The sequence below is a fragment of the Ambystoma mexicanum genome, chromosome 2q (genome assembly GCF_040938575.1).
Source record: "Ambystoma mexicanum isolate Mex_15411 chromosome 2q, UKY_AmexF1_1, whole genome shotgun sequence".
In the NCBI taxonomy this organism is placed as follows: domain Eukaryota; kingdom Metazoa; phylum Chordata; class Amphibia; order Caudata; family Ambystomatidae; genus Ambystoma; species Ambystoma mexicanum.
This window is the reverse complement of record NC_090924.1, coordinates 153,395,367-153,416,812: the sequence shown is the minus strand read 5'-3', so window position 1 is coordinate 153,416,812 and position 21,446 is coordinate 153,395,367. Positions and strand designations below refer to the sequence as shown.

Below are 21,446 nucleotides of genomic sequence, written 5' to 3'. Positions count from 1 at the left end.
TGATAAACAGAGCACAATCGCAAGGAAATGGGGGGGGGGGGGGGTAGAGTATACAGCTCAACCTATTCCACCTACGCTAGAGGAGTGCTGACATGGGTGACCACCAATATCCCCTTCCAACTTCTGGAAGTAAAAAAGGATAGAGAGGGAAGGCTGGTGATAGTACATGGTTTTACTGTTGTTTTAGTGAAAAATAGAGAAGTGTGACTAGTAAACTTGTATTCCCCCAATCGAGACGCCACTGGGTTCTTCAGATCATCGGGTCCCGAAATATTACCGTACAGGGGAGCGACAGATCTGCGTGGGGGGGGGGGGGGGCAATTTAACTGCACGCTCAACCGGCTACTAGATAGATCAGACACCAAATTCAAGAAACCAGCTCCATCAGCGAAAACCTTAAAAACCCTCGAGCCACCTCTGCCTATCGGATGTTTGGAGGGATAAACACGGCGAAGACAGAGGCTATTCCCATTTTTCTGCTCTGCATGGTACATGCACACAAATAGACTACATGTTCACCGGAAAACAGAGACCCTAGGCGAATTCACAGAAATAGAGTTTAAAGCAAGGACCATCTCGGACCATGCCCCATTAATGGCGACATAGCACCACACTGCCACGAGAACCCCTATTCCAACATGGCGACTGCGCGCAAAAGCCCTGCTGGAGCAAGAATTCCAAAGTCATATGTCAGACGTGATAGAGGAATAATTTCAGCATAACACAGGAAGCGTAGACCCGACAGGCACTCTATGGGATGCCTTTAAAGTGGTGGTACGGGGCGCAGCAATTGGGAAGATGGGAGGCCTCAGAAGGGACGCACTGAGGGAACTGTCAGATATAGAAGATGACATAGCGAGGAAAGAAAAAAACAGCAGGACTAACAGGTGTAGAACCAGGGGATCTGACAACACAGACTAAAACGTATCACCATATTGGAAAAGCTAGGGAAACTAGACTACACGAAATACACACAGAAATTGCATGTTGAGGGTGACAAACAGGGAAGGCTACTTGACCTGGCTCACCGAGCGAGAGGCGCAAAGAGACGCGGTTAGCACGATACAAAATCAAGACAGAGATCATCAGAACCCAGAAGGGCATTAATGAGGTTGTCTCCAAATTCTACAGACTGCACACGACAGCCTTGAGCACAGAAGCAGGAAACGTGCCCAAGGCCCTTTCTCAAATCGATCTACCAAAACTAACATCAGAGCAGGCGGCAGTCCTGGACGCCCCGCAGTCGCTAGAGGAGCTGGAAGCAGTAATCCCGGACCTCCCGACGGCCAAAACCCTGGGCCCCGACGAACTCCTGGGGGAGTTCTTCAGAAAAATACAAAGAAATGTTAGCACCCAAACTCTTGGAGGTCTATGAAGGAGCATATGACATGGTATGCTACCAGCTACCATGCGAGAATCCTCGATCATATCAATCCTGAAACCAGGGAAGCAGCCACTTGATTGTGGATCATATAGGCCCCTCTCCATGATCAATCAAGACAGTAAAATATTAACGCTGGCCCTTGCCAACAGACTAAAACAGGTCATAACGACCTTGTACATACAGACCAAACAGGGTATGTCCCAGGCCGCAATACAACATGGAACCCGTGGAGACTTCACCACGTCATTGACCAAAATAACCACATGCCAGGAGACTGTGGTAGCTTTCCTAGATACAGTGAAAGCTTTCTATTCAGTGCGCTGGGGCCTGTTGCTGCAGGTGTTAGCGCATTTTGGGATAGGTCCAAGGTTTCCGAGATGGATCAAGTTGATCTATACGAAGCCCAAAGCAAGGGTTAAAAAAGGCATACAAATCCTGGAGGAATGGGAGATCCACAGAGGCACGAAACAGGGCTGCCCACTGTCGCCAATGCTCTACATACTGGCCTTAGAGCCCCTGGCAGCCTTTCTCAGGAAGGAATATGCCAATGCAGGTATAAGAATAGATAACACTAACCACCTAATCTCCTTTTATGCAGATGACCTGCTCCTATATGTCAACCAGCAAGAAAACCTGCTGCATATACTAGATGTTATGGCAGAATTCGCCAGGGTGTCGTACATATGCATCAATAGAGACAAGTCCTGTCTGTTTCCCCTAGCAGCACTCAGAGAGCTACGAGCAGAACAACTACTCGTACTGGGCCTGAAATGGACATGCAACTCCTTTAGCTACCTGTGAATTAATATATACCACGACCCAGCGACACTGCACCGAAATAATACACTGGTGCCGCCCAAGAAGGTCACAACTTGCATGACATTCTGGAAAACGTTGCCACTGGGGGTGCCGGGTAGGGCAGCACTGCTGAAAATGATCGTGCTCCCCCGCCTATTCTACCATTTCACCAACATACCCTATGGCATACCCAAAGCTTTTCTTTCCACAACTAGATAGGACCATTAGAGAATTTCTGTGGGAAGGGGGTAGAAACAAAGTAGCTCTAAGCACACTACAAAAAGACTACAATCAGGGTGGGATAACACTACTGCATTTCGAGCTATACTAACAGGCCAACTACAGTTCTTCGCAAACTGGTTAGGCGAAGAGCCCTCCCTAGATGGCAAAACTCTTACAACCTGCATTGTGCCACTGCTACTAAAAAGAGATAATATGGACTAGCAAGACCCCGAACCAGAAACTCCCCTTGCTCATTGCACTATACCTCGCCCTGTGGCGAAGAGCATGGAAGATTCTAAAAACTCCGGACACTTGCTCCATACACGTCCCCCTGGTGGGACTCATTTATAGGCAACCGGGAGCCATACGCACATTTCTAAGGCATTGGGAAACCAAAGGAATCGCCCACATAGGAGATTTATGGAAGAAAGGGCAGTGGATTGGGTTCCAGGGGTCTATGGCAGACCACGATATACATAAAGGCCAATTGATGTTGTACAAAAGGCATGATCAAGCCAATAAACAAAAGATGGCCAGGGCTAAAAGTGGGATAGGGTACAAAGTGCTTGACACATGGCTCAATGTAGCGGAATGAGGTCACACAGTGTCCAGACTGTACTAATTACTCCTGAACAATTATAACACTACGGCATTGCCTGCACACAGCAAATGGAAAAATGAGCTGGGGAGAGCACTAATTGACACAGAATGGGCGAGGACCGTACTGTATATAAAAAAGGCCTCCAGAAACGCCAGATTCCAATTAACACAATTATATGAACCAGAGAGAGCATATTTAACCCCGGACAGGCCATCCAAAAGGGGTTGCATGTCAGGGCAGGTATGTCCAAGATACGCTACAGAAATCGCAAACATGCTACACATTTTCTGGTCATGCACGGTGATCGGCAAATTCTGGGAGAGCACATTTAGCCAAAATGAAGGACCCAATGTGCATCCCGGCTAAGCGGAGGATCGAGATAGTCTGGAAATCAAAAACAGGTCCGAAGTTAGAAGCGTGGTGGGCAGACAGACCTAAGACGCTGGTCATCTTCGTATGGCATAATGCAGTGCAAAAGGGAATCCACGAAAGCAGCGCGAGGATCGATGCTTGGAACACACTGGTACAAACAATGTTCTCCCCCCAGCAGAGCCCGATCCGAGAAATCCAAGTGAGTAAAGTCAAGACACTGCTGCCCTCTTCCGCCCCCCGAACACTGGGTAGAGGCACATAGCCTACCCGGGCCTAGCTACACCCAGGGATTAACGAACTGGGGGTCTACCCCCTCGCCCACTCACGAAATACGCCACTGTGACCCGCACATGTTGTATGAGGTAACGACCTGAAATGCGCCGAGTCGCCATATTATGTTGTATGACACACCCGTGTATTGCATGCACGACTGTTTTGCTTGTTATCAGGTTGTAATCAAAGCCCAACAAAGTGTTTAAAAAAAAGAAAAAAGCACTTTTATTAAGACTCAGATCCACTATACCAAAGACTGCCTGCTACTATGAAAATGATTGAACTTGTGTGTTTCTAAAAAGAAAAAAAAAAAGTCAAGAACATCTGTTGGTGTCCCTGCTTTATTGACCTTCAATTGACAGAAGTCCTATGCTTTATTAGTAAAAGTCTTTCAAGAGAGCCCTGTACTGCCGTAGCTAAGTGACTAGAAATACCTAACCATGGAAGACCAGCTCTTTCATTTTCCAGTAACAGTGTCCGATATTTGTGTACGAGACGATGGACCTCGGGTATAAAAGAACTGCGCCATACATGCCCAAAAGGGTACCACTAATATCACTTGCGCTCCTTCTCAGTGAACTTGATCCAGGAACTATGGAATGAATAGGAATGGGGTTGCAAGTCTGAGAGGCCAGGGACACCATGGCATCCACAGCCCAGACTCTGTTAGAAACCTTGAAAGAAAACCAGGAAGAAGAGCATTTAGAGAGGTAATCTCCCCAAAAAATGAATAGGAAGAAAATAAAGGCCCAAAAGACCACATTTTTTACAGCGAATGTTGTTGATTTTTGTGTACATTTCTGTGACATAAATAGATGGGGGGGTGGTTTAGGTAATACATTAAGGAGAGAGGATGTGGGGGTTCTCCCCCTGCATTAAAATGCCAAAGACTGCAAAAATAAATATATAATTTGGGAAATTCGACCAAAAAAATAAAATTACTAAAAGTTCAAATTATTCTTTTAAAAATGTATGTTTTCACACTATTTTTTTCGTTTGTTATTTCAACAGAGAACCAATAGAGAATATACAAACTAATCAACCTCCAGATTCCAAAACGTCTTGCCCATGAGCCTGAATACCTCCACTACGAACAACTGCTGTGATGGAGGTAACACCCTGCTCAAATGGTCCGTAGACCCAGGGCAGGCTGGAGACAGGAACCCAGTGCCCCACTTCTGTTCAAATAGGTATTGGTCACTGCATTATCTGATCAGAGTAGATCATTGCCAGGAGTGCCCGAGTGAAGTGTCAGGGAGAATTATTTTTCCAGTAGTTGCTTGGGAAGCATGGACCATCTTCAGGTGGTGTCTTGATCTTGACAATCATCTTTCCTTCATTGAAGAATGAGAATGTGGCCTTTCCACAAGATAAGCCTGTGATCTTTGATCTGTTGTTCACAGATCAGTGAGAAGAAGCAAGTTGACCTTACAAATAGTTGAGCGAAATCCAGGTTGTTCAGATTCTCAATGATACTTTGGTTGTAGGTCTCCAGGAAGTTTAAAGCAAAGCATTTTTACAGAGATTTTTTTCCTTAAGAAAGGTTCAAACAAATGTGAACGTCTTTTATTTCTATAGAAATAAACAATATCTACATTACCCTTAGTGCAAAGTCCTTCTAAGAATGTCCACTTAAAGCTGCCTTCTTAGTAGTCTATGCATGTTGATAAATGGAGATGCAGTCTGAAGTTCACACATTGGCTGAAGTGCAAGTGCACGAAAAACCTTCATTTGCACATTGACACACTGATCAAACACAATCATATATGCAAAGAACATGGCTGGTGGGCTAGAGACTGGCGTTTCTCAGCATTTGTAGGGGAAGAGGGGTGTGGGAGTAAAGAGTGAGATGAGTGCAGTGTGTCCATGCAGTCTGCCCTAGTCATCATTTATGTGTTGCACCATGGTTTTTACGCATGACAGATCAAATTAATTAAATGCATACTATTTTGTCACTAGGTTACTTAACCAAGCGTAACCACTAAGGCTGCTCAGCATTAACCCACAATCCTACAACTACGTTTTCTTACCCAGGTAATTTTCCCGTTGTTTATCCGTTTTCACATCTTCCCAGTTGAATTGGTCCTGCCCACCCCGCACACCGGCTCTGGAGGAACCAAACATTGCTGCAGAAAAAGAAAGCAAATCAGCATTATGAAAAGTCAGGAAATGTAATGTAACATGTTACTTTTATGACTCTCACTAATGTGTTTGATGTTATTTATGGTTTAAAATTAAATACAGTTGGAAGAAAAAAAAAAAGTAAGTCAGGCTTATAATCGATTATTTACTAAGCACTGCATGAATACTCTCAATAGTAGTGGGTGATGGTAACCAGCACTGCAACAGTGAAGGAGAATCACAATTCTCCTGGCAGAAAAATGAAGGGGCTACTTGATGGTTTGTCACAATCTACAAAGACGTCAAACATTGATGGCTCTTCTTAAACACCAATTTCTTTTTTAAAGCAGGTAGTCAATCAATAAACCCAGTCAGTGACGTCTTTTAGCATAACAATCCCATCGACAGGTTTACAAATTCATAGAAAGACTCGAAGATCAGTACACTTTGATGTGAAGGGACAACACGTTTAATGAGACGGATGCCTCAAAGTACACTTACATACTTTGCAAGGGAACATTATTAAAGATACAAATGGAGCTGTTCTGGGAAAGAAAAAACAGCCTGCCACCCATCCCTCAGCCCTCTACTTAAACAAATAACTCAAAAACATACAGTAGAAGAAATGGTTGCAATTTAAAAAAAAGGAGGTAGACAACTTTCTCTTTGGACTCTGGTTTGTGGAGAAAGAGAAGGAGAAAGAAGGAGAAAGAGGAAGGAGAAAGAGGAAGGAGAGGAGAGAGAGAAGAGAGAAGAGAGAAAGAGAGAGAGACCAGCAAAAGCCAACCTGACAAAACAAAGACGATCAGGAGAGAATCGAGAACCCAGTGATGTTATCCCCGACCACGTCAAGCTGCATTATGAGATTTTTAAAATGTCAAGGAGATTAATAAGCTGCTCTTTGAAGTTCTCTGTAGTTATTTTATTTACAAACCTGATCCACATTATACCGTGCCAAAATATGGCACTCCTTACAGTAGAATGCACAGAGGGCTACGTGTTCCACAACAGTGTCCTAGGAATCCTTAACTTATCATCAAAGTCCCTTCTTACGCTTGCCCCTGCATCCCCATCACAGTCCATCTTCTTATTTGGTGGTAAAGCGGGCATCGAAAAGGGACCTGCTCGGGGCAAAATGGTCACAGGCCCGGTCCTGCAATGGGGAAAACCCATGGATGCTGCAAGGATGCAGAAGAAGGACTGACAAAAGGTGGCATGTTTTTGGGTCTAAAGACTTGGAAAAACCATCTTTCCCTATTCCTAAGAGGGGTTTCCCTGCCTCATCTAAAGATCTATGGTGACTGTCAGGATGTCTGTTAAAGTAAAAGTGTGCCCCATGCTGTGTCAAGAAAACCCTTCCACTATAAACGAAGGAATAAAGTAGCATTGCTCTGGTCTTAAGAGAACGTTGCCCTTCTCCTGGACTATGCTCAAGTTACACACAATATTTCCTTGTGTGAGCCAGAAGAATGCCTCTTCTCCTGGCATTTGTTCTCAGTCTCAAACACCCGGTGGAAAGACTCCCTTCCCCATGTCACAACATTCCAAACAATATTTACTTTCTCAGTGGGCCAGGAGAATTCCTCCCTTGCCCTGGCGATGGTTCACAGTCTCAAAAACTCCAGGGAATGGCTCCCTAACCCAGGCTTGCTCGACCTTCCTCTGGTCGGAGTTGCCAGGAGAATGACTCCCTTGCCCTGGTAGGTTTGTTCTTTGGTTGGGCCCAATTGGTTAACTTCCTTGCTAAGTACTGCCAACAGAAAGATGACTCGTACGACTCTTGGTGTGGGTCCCAGACCCGTTTCTCTTCTTCTTTGGTTTGCCCAACTTGGTTCACTTCCCCGCCAAGAACGGCCATGAGGAAAATGACTTGTATAGCCTCCTGTACCCTCCAGCCCTTACCGGTTCCCACAACTCTCCGCCTTGTATGCTCCTGGGATGCTTGGCCGGGTCTTCCTGGGGTCCCCCTCCTTCTCTGTATGCTAAGGAGGTATCTTTGTGTCTCAGTGCCTGACATGATCTCCTACCCGGCCCTGGGATTGAGGGTATGGATGCTGCCTCTTGCCGTTGCGTCACCGTCTACCAGCCTCCCGGTGCCATCTGGACACCCTCGGGCAAAGGAGTCCCATTGTCCTCTCGACTCTGGGAGCACACTACTCTCTGCTGTCACCGGGATCGGTGATATCTTCGTCCGAAAGTGTAGCTTCTGAAATCTCCCCCTCCCCCGACTCCTCACCTTCTTCTTCCTTCCAAGAACCCTTCTTTTCTTTTCTTCGAGTAGACACCTTTTTTTTATGAAGATAGGGACGACCCCGGAAGGAAGCCACCGTGCTCCCCAAGAAGGGAGAACAGGGGGCCCACCCCCGGGATCGACCAAGAGGGGAAAAAGCCTTAGGCACAAAAAACCCCTGTAGTATCGTTGGGTGTCTTGGAGATGTGGAACCAGGAGTTCTTATAAGGTAAGATTTGGTAGCAGTGGCTGGAGACAACACGTGGAGTGAAGACTCAGAAAACACAGGCAGTCCATTAAGAGGTCCGAGGAACTGGTACACAGGCTAAGTGAGGAAGTACTAATGCAGCAAGCAAAGGCAGTCCAGGGGAACAGGCCGGAGTCTGGTACACGGGAGGTCACAGAAGCAATGCTGAAGGTAGGCGAAGGAAGAGCGGAGAGAGTAACAGACCGGAAAAGGAAAAAAGCGGTAAGTGAAGATGGGAAGGTGGGAGGGGAAGCAAGATGGAAGGAGGGCAAGGGAGAATACTGCGGACCAAAAGAGAAAGGGAAAGGCAGACAGGTACAGCGGAAAGAATAACAGAAAGGTTAGACAGGGTACGAGGACCCGACCAGCAGCAAGCGAGAGAGCAGCACGAAAGCCACAGGTAGCAAGCAACACAGCCTACGGACGAAACCGGAAGCGTTGCAACGCGTCCGTGACCCGGAAGTGGCCGGTTAAAACACCGGGCCGCGGAGCGTCTAGCCAATCGGAATCAGCAAAAGGGAACCAGGAAATAGGGGGCGTGGCCGAAGCGAACGAAGCTAGGTTCCGCGTCGCCAGCGGCTCCATAGACGCCAGGAACTCGGCGGTATGACAGTATGCCCCCTCCTATACGCTCCTCCTCCGGGTTTCCCTGGATGGAAAAAATGGTATTTGCGAAGTAGGACAGGAGCATTAATGTGTGAGATGGGTTCCCAAGAGTTTTCCGAAGAAGGGTAGCCCTTCCACTTAACCAAATATTCCAGCCTGCCCTTATGATACCTGGAGTCACAGAGTTGGGCGACCTCATATTCAGCTCGAGTGGAACCCTGGGGAATAGGAGTCTGTCTAACCTGTCGTGCCCATGTATCAGCATGAAATGACTTAAGTTGGGAAGCATGGAAAACAGGGTGTACCCTTTTTAGGTTATTGGGTAGTCTTAGGCGAAAAGCCACAGGATTGATTTTCTGTATGATCTCATATGGCCCTAGATATTTTGGAGATAACTTGGAGGGATGTACCCAACGAGGTAAATATCTAGTGGAGAGCATAACTTGGGTACCCACATCCCATCCTGGTACAGGTCTACGATGTTTATTGGCTTGAATGCAATATCGGGCTTGGGCTGACTTAAGGCCTTCTTCTACCTTCTTGTGTGTCTCTCTAAGGAGGGAGAGTAAAGAATCTACTGAAGGTACGTTAGTAGAAAGGCCCGAGACAGGAAGAATGGAGCGAGGGTGAAAACCATAAGTACCAAAAAAAGGGCTGAACCCCAGAGCTGCATGTGTGGAGTTATTATAAGAGAATTCAGCTAGAGGGAGTAGTGTGCACCAGTTGTCTTGTTGGTTGTTGATAAAGCATCTTAAGTACTGCTCCAGGGTTCCGTTCAAGCGTTCAGTTTGCCCATTGGATTGTGGATGGAATCCAGAGGTGAGAGCTCTTTCAATACCTAGTCTGCTACACAGGGCCTTCCAGAACTGGGAGGTGTACTGACTACCCCGGTCTGAAATAATCTTGTTAGGTAGACCGTGTAACCGGAATATGTCTCGGAGAAACACTTCCGCCATCTTGGCTGCCGTAGGGACGCCAGGTAATGGGGAGAAGTGAGCCAATTTGGTAAATGAATCCACTACTACCATGACACAGGTGCATCCTTCAGACGGAGGTAAATCCACTATGAAATCAGTTGAAATTGTGCTCCAGGGACCCTTGGGTACAGCATTAGGTTCCAGTAGACCAATTGGTCTTTTTCGGGATGATTTACTCCTCAGACAGATGATGCATGACTGAACGTACTGCTCTACATCCTTTCTCATTGTAGGCCAATAGAAATGTCTTTGAAGATAGTCATGAGTACCAGCCACACCCCTGTGTCCTCCTAGTTTAGAGTCATGACACCAGACAAGTGCGGTTTTACGAAAAGCCGGAGTGGGTAGATAAAGTTTTCCTCCTACTAGGTAAAGACCGTTCCTGATTTCATAGGCCAGATCTTTAGAGTGTTTTTCAATTTCAAAACGACCTCCAGAATCCTCCTGTACCTGTTGAAGGAATTTAGAAATTATTCCGATAGTCCTGGACTGGGGAAACATCCGTTCAAGATTCGTCTCTGACTCTGACACGTAATCACACCGGCGGGAAAGAGAGTCGGCTACAACATTATTTTTTCCCGGGATGTAAGTTATGTTGAATTCGAATTGGGCGAAGAAGTGAGCCCATCGGGCCTGTCGAGTATTGTAACACTCGAACTGTTTGAGAACCTGTAAGTTCTTATGATCAGTCCTTATGGTGAACGGGAACCTTCCTCCTTGAAGTAGATGACGCCATTCTACACAGGCCGCTTTCATGGCTAGAAGTTCTCGCTCAATAACCGAGTAGTTCCTTTGGCTGGAGTTTAGGGTCTTCGAGAAATAAGCCACCGGATGTTCTGTGCCCTGAATTTCTTGAAGAAGCACAGCCCCTATTGCGGCTGAAGAAGCGTCCGTCTCTAGAATGAAGGGTAGATGTTGGTTTGGTTGTTGTAAAATGGGTGCTGAACAGAAGGCTTCTTTAAGAGTACCAAAGCTGTCTTCTGCCTCCGTTGTCCATTTAAATGGAGTTGCAGATTTCTTTAAGAGCGAGGTGATGGGTAATATCTTTTGAGAGAAATTTGGGATGAATCTCCGGTAGAAGTTTGCTAATCCCAGGAATTTTTGTATCTCTTTGACTGAGGTAGGTGAGGGCCATTCAAGGATGGAAGACACCTTATTTGGATCCATGGAGATTCCGTGATCTGACAGAATGTATCCTAAATAAGGAATGGAGGAGGCTGAGAACACACATTTGGTGAGTTTAACCGACAACTGGTTTCTCTGTAGTCTTCTGAATACTTCCCTAACATGTTCCACATGGTCTTCAGGTGTACGAGAGTATATCAGTATGTCATCTAAATAAACCAATGTGGTTTGGCACAGGAGATCTGAGAATAGTCTGTCCATAAATCGTTGGAATACTGACGGGGCATTTACCAATCCGAACGGCATTACCTGGTATTCAAAAAGTCCGAAAGGAGTCCGGAATGCTGTCTTCCATTCATCTCCTTTCTGCACCCGGAGTAAGTGATACGCATTCCTCAGGTCGAGTTTGGTAAAGATGGTAGCACCCTGTACAGCTTGTAGGATATCGGTTATCAATGGCATAGGATACCGGTCCTTTATGGTAACCTTGTTTAGGCCGCGATAGTCTATACACGGCCTCAACTCCTTAGAATCTTTTTTTGAGATGAAAAACAGTGATGCCCCTGCAGGGGACTTGGAAGGCCTAATTAGCCCGTTCTCCATGTTGCTGTCCAGGTACTTTCGGAGGTATTGTTTTTCTTCTAATGATAGTGGAAACATCCTACCGAAGGGTACCAATGCACCTGGGGTGAGATCGATGCAACAGTCTTCAGGCCGGTGAGGAGGGAGCTCTACGGGTATCTTTTCAGTTGCCACTTCATCGAACTCCTTCAGGTAGTGGGGAAGACAGTGCACCGTTTTGACTTCGCAGCTATTAGTGGTCTTGACGGTCTCGAATCTTGGTTCTGGCAAACATTCCGATTTGCATAGTGAGGACTGAAAGCTAAGTAGGTTTCTAGACCAGTCTATACAGGGGTTGTGTCTGCGTAACCAACAGATACCCAGGATAAGAGGGAAGTGAGCAGCTCTGATAATATCGAATGTGATACTTTCGGTGTGTTGTTGGATGGATAAAGTAAGTGCTTTAGTGGTATGAGTGATCAAACCCGAGCTCAAAGGTTCGCCATCAACTCCTTCCACCTTTTGATCTTCGTTTTTGGCTATCCTCTTGACTCCATGTCGTTCTGCCCAATGGGTATCCATGAAGTTTCCTGCTGCTCCACAGTCGAGTAGTGCTAAAGCGGTTACTTCTTTGGGGCCTACTCTGAGAGAAACTGTGAGCACCATCAACCGGGAGTCCTCAGATGTTTCTGTAGAGGATACAGAAAGTGGTGCGTAGGGACTAAAAGCAGCCCCTCGGTAATGCGTCCCAATGCTTACCGAGGGCGAGCGTTTCCCGATCTTCTGGGTGGTACTTCCGGACAATCTCTTAATAAATGTAATGAAGATCCACAGTACATGCACAAGGAACCCTCCCTGCGCCGTTTCCTTTCTTCCGGTGTCAGTGGGGCTCTGGTGGTTCCAATCTGCATGGGTTCTTCTTTAGTTGTCCGTTGGAAGGGTATGGACGCTGGTGAAGGAGTCTCCATGGGAGGGGGTACGCTTAGCCTGTTCTTCCTCTTTTCTTGACGTCTTTCCGTCATCCTGAAGTCAATTCGGAGGGTAGCTGTCAGAAGTTCGGCGAAAGACACCGGTCTTTCTATTCGGGCAAGTTCGTCCTTCAATTCCTCCCTTAAACCTCGCCGAAATATGGCATACTGAGCCTGTTCCTGCCAACCTGCCTCTGCAGCCACCTGTTTGAAAGTGGTGATGTAGGTCAGTAAATCAGAATTCCCTTGACGGATGTCAAGGAGGTCCTCCGAGGCCAAGTATGTACTCTCTGTTCGCAAAAAGGTTTGTTGAATCAGGGCCTTAAAGGCATCGTAGTCCTGTAAAACCGGGTCTGACTGGTTTACTAGAGGGGTAGCCCAAGCCAGGGCATTTCCGATCATGTGGGTGATCATAAACCCCCCCTTGGCGTGATCTGAGGCGAAGGTCTGAGGGCGAAAGGTAAAATGAAGATTGCATGCGTCCAGAAATTCTTTAACCTTCTTTGGGGATCCATCAAACTTCCCTGATACTAGGGGAAGTGGAGGTAAATCGGCTAAAGGTCTTTCTCTGTCCGTCATACGCTGTTGAAGGGTGGCGTTAGCAGTCTTAAGGTTCTGCATCTCTAGACTTAGACTTTGTACAGCGGCTACGAGTTCTTGTACCTGCTGTGGGGTGGCCATCTCTTTTTGGCGTTGCAAACTGTCACCGGGATCGGTGATATCTTCGTCCGAAAGTGTAGCTTCTGAAATCTCCCCCTCCCCCGACTCCTCGCCTTCTTCTTCCTTCCAAGAACCCTTCTTTTCTTTTCTTCGAGTAGACACCTTTTTTTTATGAAGATAGGGACGACCCCGGAAGGAAGCCACCGTGCTCCCCAAGAAGGGAGAACAGGGGGCCCACCCCCGGGATCGACCAAGAGGGGAAAAAGCCTTAGGCACAAAAAACCCCTGTAGTATCGTTGGGTGTCTTGGAGATGTGGAACCAGGAGTTCTTATAAGGTAAGATTTGGTAGCAGTGGCTGGAGACAACACGTGGAGTGAAGACTCAGAAAACACAGGCAGTCCATTAAGAGGTCCGAGGAACTGGTACACAGGCTAAGTGAGGAAGTACTAATGCAGCAAGCAAAGGCAGTCCAGGGGAACAGGCCGGAGTCTGGTACACGGGAGGTCACAGAAGCAATGCTGAAGGTAGGCGAAGGAAGAGCGGAGAGAGTAACAGACCGGAAAAGGAAAAAAGCGGTAAGTGAAGATGGGAAGGTGGGAGGGGAAGCAAGATGGAAGGAGGGCAAGGGAGAATACTGCGGACCAAAAGAGAAAGGGAAAGGCAGACAGGTACAGCGGAAAGAATAACAGAAAGGTTAGACAGGGTACGAGGACCCGACCAGCAGCAAGCGAGAGAGCAGCACGAAAGCCACAGGTAGCAAGCAACACAGCCTACGGACGAAACCGGAAGCGTTGCAACGCGTCCGTGACCCGGAAGTGGCCGGTTAAAACACCGGGCCGCGGAGCGTCTAGCCAATCGGAATCAGCAAAAGGGAACCAGGAAATAGGGGGCGTGGCCGAAGCGAACGAAGCTAGGTTCCGCGTCGCCAGCGGCTCCATAGACGCCAGGAACTCGGCGGTATGACATCTGCTCCATTCTGGCCTTCTCCACTTCTCCTTCGGTCTTCCCAGGTTTCACAGTCTCTCGTCCTGGTTGGCTGTGTCTCTCTGATAGGCAGTCCTTTCGTTTTTATGGCGTAAAAGGAGCCACACCTCCACAGTAGTCTGCACCACTGCAGTTCCTTCTTGGTATTGCTCTTCATCGTTTGTGTGTCCCACCTCGTCCTGGGACTTCGATTACCTATGTTCCTGATATTCTTCATCTCAGTACTTTCCAGAACCTTGAGGTAGTCTACTTTACAACAATACATGGGTCTACTGTTTACAGAGTTTAGTAGAAGTAGGAGAGGCTAGAGGGTGTGGGAAATCTGATGTTCTCATTAGGGCTACACCCTAGATGGTTATCCTTCTCCCGCATTATACCACCCCCAGGTGGACTAATCGGGTAACAGCCTCTCCTCCCTGGTCTCATGGGGATGGTCTCTCCTTGGGGAGAAGTGGCAACATTCAGTGATTCATCATAATGCTTAGCTTAGAACAAACTGATATTGAATATGACATCAGTCATGATATCAAAAGAAAACACTTTAGTACTACCTGTGATGTGAACCCCATAACAAAACACTTGAAATGTAGAAGAAGTGACAGTCAGTTTAGAGCACATTGAAATAAGTGTGGAAGCTACTTCACCCAACTCTGAGCTGCCCCATTGCATAGCCCACAAGCACACCGATATCACTTATGTCATCATTGATGACATTACTGGGCAATACAGCACAGTGATAGCATCAGTATGCTATAGTGCCCAGTGTAGGGAAACTTTTCAACAACCAAACCAAGGAAAAACAACCTGCTAGGGGAAAAAAAGCAAGTTGCACCCTTTTTTCCAAGAAGAACAAGAGCTTTATTTTGTATACAAAAAGGAATGGGCGACAGGGTATTGCAGATCCACTGCCACAGAGCTCGCTCTCCTCAAAATGGTATGTGTCTTATAAAGGAACAACTTGTCATTCATGACATACTCGATATACAGTATTCATCCCCCACCATCATTGGCTGCTGCCTGTTTACATGCGAATAGTCACATTTAGCTCCTTTTCCAATTGGTCACGTTAACTTAGCCTCCATCTTCACCACAAGTGGGTAATGGCCTCTTCCATCTTGAAACGCTGCAAAGCAATTGGTTAGACCCGAATGGCACCACCCTATTTTTACTCCTATCCACGCTATGTGCACCTGGTCGTCATCATGACCTTGGCAGATAACTTCGCAAGACATAAATTAGTTTTCTAAAATTGATTAGCGAGTTTGCTAATTAAAATGTACTTGATTAGCAAACAGACCAATTTGAATAGCAATGTCGTACGAATATTGTTAGTGACATGAAATGAGCAATGATACAAAAGTTTTGGGTACCGCTGAAATAAGATATTAGTGAGAGGAGTCAGGCCTTGCACATTCTTTAAAATTCAGCTAGACCGGCAGGTTGGGTAACTTAGTTTACCCATTCAACCTAAGAGAAATGCACTTGACCCATAGCAACGGATACTATTTAACATGAGGTGTCCTAATGATCCAATTCATTGTGCACAGGGTCAATCATTAACAATAAATGTCGATTAGTTCCCAACTTTTCCAGCAACAACAACTTGCATAGTCATTTAGACTTTTTGATTTTTCAGTGGGTTTACAATTTGCCGACCTCTTTCATTTTATATTTTTCAGATTTGAGAGTCATTGTTTTTCTCAACATCTTTCAATATATAGTGACAAAATATTCAACAATAATAAAACAACAAAGGAGCATCAAATGTCTCTTGCTGCTACAGTGACATTTTTTTGGATTTAAAAAGCTTGTAATGTACAAGAAATATAGTGACCTATACAGTGCATATGGAGCGCATGGTGAATCAATAGGATATATTCAACAAAAAGCGTTACATCTCAGAATGTGTAAAGGGCATAAACAAAATAATAATAAATTGCATATACATTGTTGTACCCATTTGCATGTGTTTGGTCCTCACACCCATACTGTTACCTATACTAATCATATCCGATTGTTCATATGGGTCTATACTCCTACTATATTTCTTCTAGGAGTTTTGTGGGTCACATCCAATTTCCAGTTCGTAACTAATACGCCAGTCATCTGACCTGTTACTGTAAACGTCACCAACTATCAGTAAATTAGCTTAGGCAGGGTTAAATAACTGATCCGGTACTTTCTTTAGAAGTTTCGGCAAATGGTCATGTAGTGCGTCTTCTTCTGGACCTTAACTGTTGGACCCCTAGGGTGGGAATACCAAACAGAACAATTACTTAGCGGCATGGTTGCTGGTTTTGTGTAAAACAAGTATACATACATCGAAACAATTCTAAAAACAGGGGCTTCCACTGTGCCCATAGGAGACTGGCCTTGGAGTCCATAGAACCCTTCACTGATGGTCTATTTGGGGTACACAAGGATTATTCTGTCACGCCGATAGGAGTCAACATTCTGCAAGCATGGTGTCTACAAGGCAAGTTAAAACATGTGTGTAAAAAATTAACAAGTGCGGTCCTCACAGAAAGGAAATGAGTATTTTAATTAAGAGGAAAAGAATGATGTAAAACCTTGTGTTTCTGAAGTTAGTCTGCCTGGATCTGGAACGCGTGCGTCATTGAGACATCGCATAGATAATTCTGGTGCATGCACCTCTGTAAATAAATAAATAGAGGGCCACAGGGTGTCAGTGCCATAGTCCAACCTGCATTTACTGCTACAATACCTGGGTTCATATATTGGAAGATAACCTGAGAAGAGTCCTGGTAAATGGCTCTGGCCAGGAGGGACACACTGTGGTTTTCAATTACAGTGCTTGCGTGTGTGAACGTTTGCTCGCTGCAGGAACGAAAGTAAAAAAGCAGCATTAGTGTATGTAAGGCTGAGGGGCAGCTTGGTGTTAAAGATTGCCACGAAAAAGAGGGGAGGAAGCGACTTACCTAAACCGCGAGTGTCGGCCCGTGCCGCAGAATTAGGGGTAGCACAGCCCAATGCGAGCGGTTGCTATTTACATGCAACTTAGGCGAAAGCCGTTGCTATTGTGATCGCTCGTACATTAGGTGCATGTGTGCGCAGATTGTATCGGTAGCTGCATATGTGAGTGCGGCCATCTTTGACTGGTGTGGTAGGCGAACTGTGCTCCCTTAAAACATATCTGATAATGGCATGGAATTCCAAATCTCTGTAGGAACACTCAAATGAAGACATGTAAGAGTGTAAAAGAATAGTAAATGTGGCGCCCGGATCAATATAGGGCTGCTAATAAATATCCGGATAGTTGGGATACTTGCAGGAGGACAGTTTCATATCCTGCAAACCTAGCTGCATAAATTCTGTAGATTGTGTGTGCAGCATGGCCCCGGTTGATGGATAGATGGCTGCAATCCCTCCGATAGCAGACCAAGACCCACAGTGGCAGGGACTGTATGGTCTGTGGTCAAAACAGGTGCAGTGCTTCGTGTATATGTGTGAGATTCACAATAGAGGGGCGGTCCATCTTGCAATACAAATTGCCTTATTCCTCGCTAATGGCATGAATGTTATGTACCCGGTGAGCTGTCCCCATGTGGAGGCTAAGAGTGCGGCAGTGGTTGCGGGAAGGTCGGGCTTGCGCGCCATCCCTGGGTGCAGTGCCCTTGTGTGGTGGTGGTCACCTGTGTGTCTGGTACACTGGTGAAATGTGCTTCCGGCCCTGTTCTTGGATTCCACCTACATCTTAGTTTCAAAAGATGGCTATTTATGTAAAGGCGGGTATCATTTTGTTGAGGCCTGTGGTTTGACTTTGAAGCATGTATATCCACCACGCTTCCTTATATAGAAGGGCGTTGGTACTAGTACTCACTACATCCATCACCCACCACATGTCGTGGTCTGGTCCATGCTGGAATTCTATGTCGTGTGAGACTAAGGGTGCATAGTGCTGCTTACACCCGATTTTGGAGCGATGTTCTCCAATCCGCTTATTCAATGGGCAGGCGGTTTGCCCCACGTAGCGTAGCCCACATGGACATTGAATTACGTAGATTACTATGCTTGTCTTACAGTTCATAAAATGTTTCAAAAGCCAATCCCTTTGTCCTATCTTGAAGGCTTTGATTTTGGCGATAAATCTGCAAACCGTACAATTGCCACATGGGTGGTGGCCTGTTATTTCTCTTAAGTTCCACAGGGTGGTCCTTGTTTCCTGTTTCTTCATACTGGAGTGGGTTAGGCACTCTTTCAGATTATTCAATCTCTTAAATGCCATACGTGAACTGCTCTCCTGGCATATTGGTTTGTACAATTGGCCAGAATGTCTTGATTAGAGATCTAAATATGCTAGTGTCTGGACCAAATGTAGTTACACAGGTTAGGATGGTACCGTCAGTATCCTTGTTTCTCAGTGTCAAAAGGCTCTCTCTGGGCGTGAATCTGGCTCGCTTTTTGGAATTTTTCAAACGTTTTTTGGGGTAGCCTCTGCCGTCACCCAGAGGTAAGCCATGCACAGTGAAACATGCATTTGACATTTACTGCAAACAAAATAAATGTTCAATAAAAGTTTCAAACAGCCCTTGCAAATGGTACTAGCTTTCATAAAATCTGCTCGACTATGTGAGTGGGCGAAAAGACTTTGTGAGCCCTGGATGAGTGTCTGTAAAATGTAGAAGGTTAGCTGTATGAATGGACACAAATAGATATGATAAAAAGGCTCTGAAAACAGTTTGGCAAGCTGTTTCCTGCAGGTGCTAATATATAATGCAATCATAATCCTAAAGCAAAGCGAGTTCTGGAGACTAAATACAGTGTATGGTAGTGCAGTAGATCTGTAGATGTATAGATTGAATGGAACTATATTTTTTTTCACATAAGTTTTTATTGGCATTTCCTTAATACAAAACAATTTTCCAACTCCCCCTTCCCTGGAACCCCACTTCCCTCTCGTCCCATTCCGAAGTAATGTCCATTCGCTCAAAGGATGGACCTATTGATAACTACTTTGCGTAAACATCTAGTTAGCTTTGTGTATTCATTAAGTAAGGTCGAAAGAAAGACACTAAGCAGAGTGGATGGCGTTGCAAGCAGAGAACTGGGGAAACTAGGTGGAGTATCGTAGTTTGTGGTCAACTCACTTTCAGGGTAGCTGGTATTAATGACATTCTATAGCATCACCCTGTTGCTCGAGTATGGGATTGCTCACGGGTTGAGCACCTTTTAAACAAACGTTTCAACCAGCAAGTTACAGGACTAGGTTAGCCATCAAAAGCATTTGAATGTGTGGTCATGTAGATTTTCAAAACTGTTCACTCGTCAATAGGTTGCATCTTATCCAACAAAATGAAATCTAGTTTACACTACGAGATTAAGATACACTAACAAACTTTACTGTAAAGCATGGAGATGATGCAGTGTTTTAAAGTATCAATGCTGTAATTATGCATTATGTAACAACTTACATTTTAGGAATGGAATTGCATGACTGTCTTTTTAAAAAATATAAACGCATACTAGTCTTTGCCAGACAGGATATAGAAAGCTTAATCAAAGTATCACTAAAAGTAACATCCTGATTACTTCTGGTTTGCAATTATTTGAAAAAGAAATTCTAGCCTAGCACTCCCACACAGGCCTTTGGCACTTAAGATCGGAGGAGATGATTACGGCTGTACTTTCACTCCATTAGCACTTGAAGTGAACAAAGAAAAGAGGGTGAAGAGAGCACCGAGGGCAAGAGAGTGAGCAGGGTGAGCTGTGCTTCATTGAACAGGGCAACTTAAATAGCTAGCTTTGCTACACAATTGTCAATTTTATTAGTAAACTTACCGAATTGCATAGCAAATTTTGGTGCAACACTGCTTATTTTATGCCTTGTTTCGAGGTCAGCCTGGTCCTTGCGAACAAAGCAACTCTTTTCGCATCCCAGACACACATGCGCCCCAATCATGCCTCCCCACTATATAGGCATCACCCTTGGTTCTCCCTGGTACAAATCACAGATCATGTTTGTTTCTGCTCCCCCCTGTACGAGTTTCCCCTCCAAGAGGTAGGCCTGGTGCTCCACTAATCCATCCAATTCCTGAAGGATTTAAGACTCATATTCCTGCACATCTGATAGTTCAAAAAGAGTGACCATCATTCTGTGGGGTTCTAATGTCCTAATTCTTAGTTCATGTTTAGGCAACCCGAGATCTCCGCCAGGCTCCCATGAGTATGGCCTTCATACCGGGCTGCAGCCCTTCGCTTATTTGACTGCATGCATTCCTGCCTACTTGTTCAAAGGTCTAACCAGATACATTTATATGTGGGTGTACGTCCGTGTTCCTTGCCGTGCCTGAGAATCGGAATGTGATAATCAAGAAAGAGATGACGCCTCGTTGTTTTGTGTTGCCAACATTATCTGCGAGAATTCAGGCCTACTCTTAAATGCAGCATTAGTTCATGTTATAACTATCGTAAACATGCAATGTATTCTACATAACACAAATCAAATGATCAGTTGTTAGGCAGAATTATATGCAGTACCCTTTGGGAACATGACACACAATTAGGACTACAAGTGGCAGCACAAATTCACCTTTGGTACAAGCCTGTACTACACAGTAAAGTGGTAGCAATGGTTGAGCAGCCAGGCTTTTCTGAAGAGCAAGTGAGCAGTATCAGATAGTTACACAAAGGACAACAGTTACTATGATTCAAGCAAACACTGACTCAAGGTTTCCAAGTAAAAACATATACATGTATTTACTTTTTAGTTATATAACATTTCACTAAAGTGAAGCAGTTCAAAAATCACACTCTTAATACACCACACCACTCCCAATAGTTGACAGACTATTTAAGCTCACAAAAATGAAGTGGGAGCAAAATGGCACTCTGTTAATTAAAAAGGGAGGGAAAGACAACATTAGGCAGAAATTGAGCAGTACCAATAGGTAAGTAAGCAGGGCAATTCAGAAAGAGGAACTCCAGTGATTGGCCCTAAGCCTATTTGATTTGATCCTAAGTCAATTGGACAAAAGTCTTTTGCTCAAAATCACACGGTTCAGGGGAGTTCGCGGTTAAGTCTTTGCCAAGAGTTCCGGACGAAGTTGGTCGGCAGAAAAGTTAGTTCAAAGAGTAGAGAAGGACAAGCCCTCGGATTGGAGAAAGATTTCACACACTTTCACCGCGGCTGGACGAAACGAACAACCGGATTTTGAACAGTACCTTAAATGGAGAAGAAGCTGTAGCTGCGGCGGACGTTCCTGGTATTTGCAGCAGGCTCACGGTTCCTGAAGTGACTGTCGGACTAACAAGAAGTAGGAAGAATGGAGGGTCCTGCACTACCCAGGGAAGAAACC

The 21,446-nt window shown here is 45.5% G+C and overlaps 1 protein-coding gene across 2 annotated transcripts in view; it reads right to left on the bottom strand.

Annotated features, from left to right (window-relative positions):
• Positions 1-21,446, bottom strand: part of C2QH1orf35 (chromosome 2q C1orf35 homolog) — a 458,870-nt gene that overhangs the window by 413,534 nt on the left and 23,890 nt on the right. The window contains exons 1-2 of one of the 2 annotated variants that reach the window (XM_069647076.1): positions 16,242-16,366; positions 5,681-5,776 (exon numbers count right to left, since the gene is read on the bottom strand). In XM_069647076.1, coding sequence (XP_069503177.1) covers positions 5,681-5,774 — 94 coding nt within the window. In that variant the 5' untranslated portion in view covers positions 5,775-5,776; positions 16,242-16,366. Of the gene's footprint in view, positions 1-5,680; positions 5,777-16,241; positions 16,367-21,446 lie in introns of those variants that run through there. The other variant, XM_069647075.1, reaches the window with a different exon arrangement.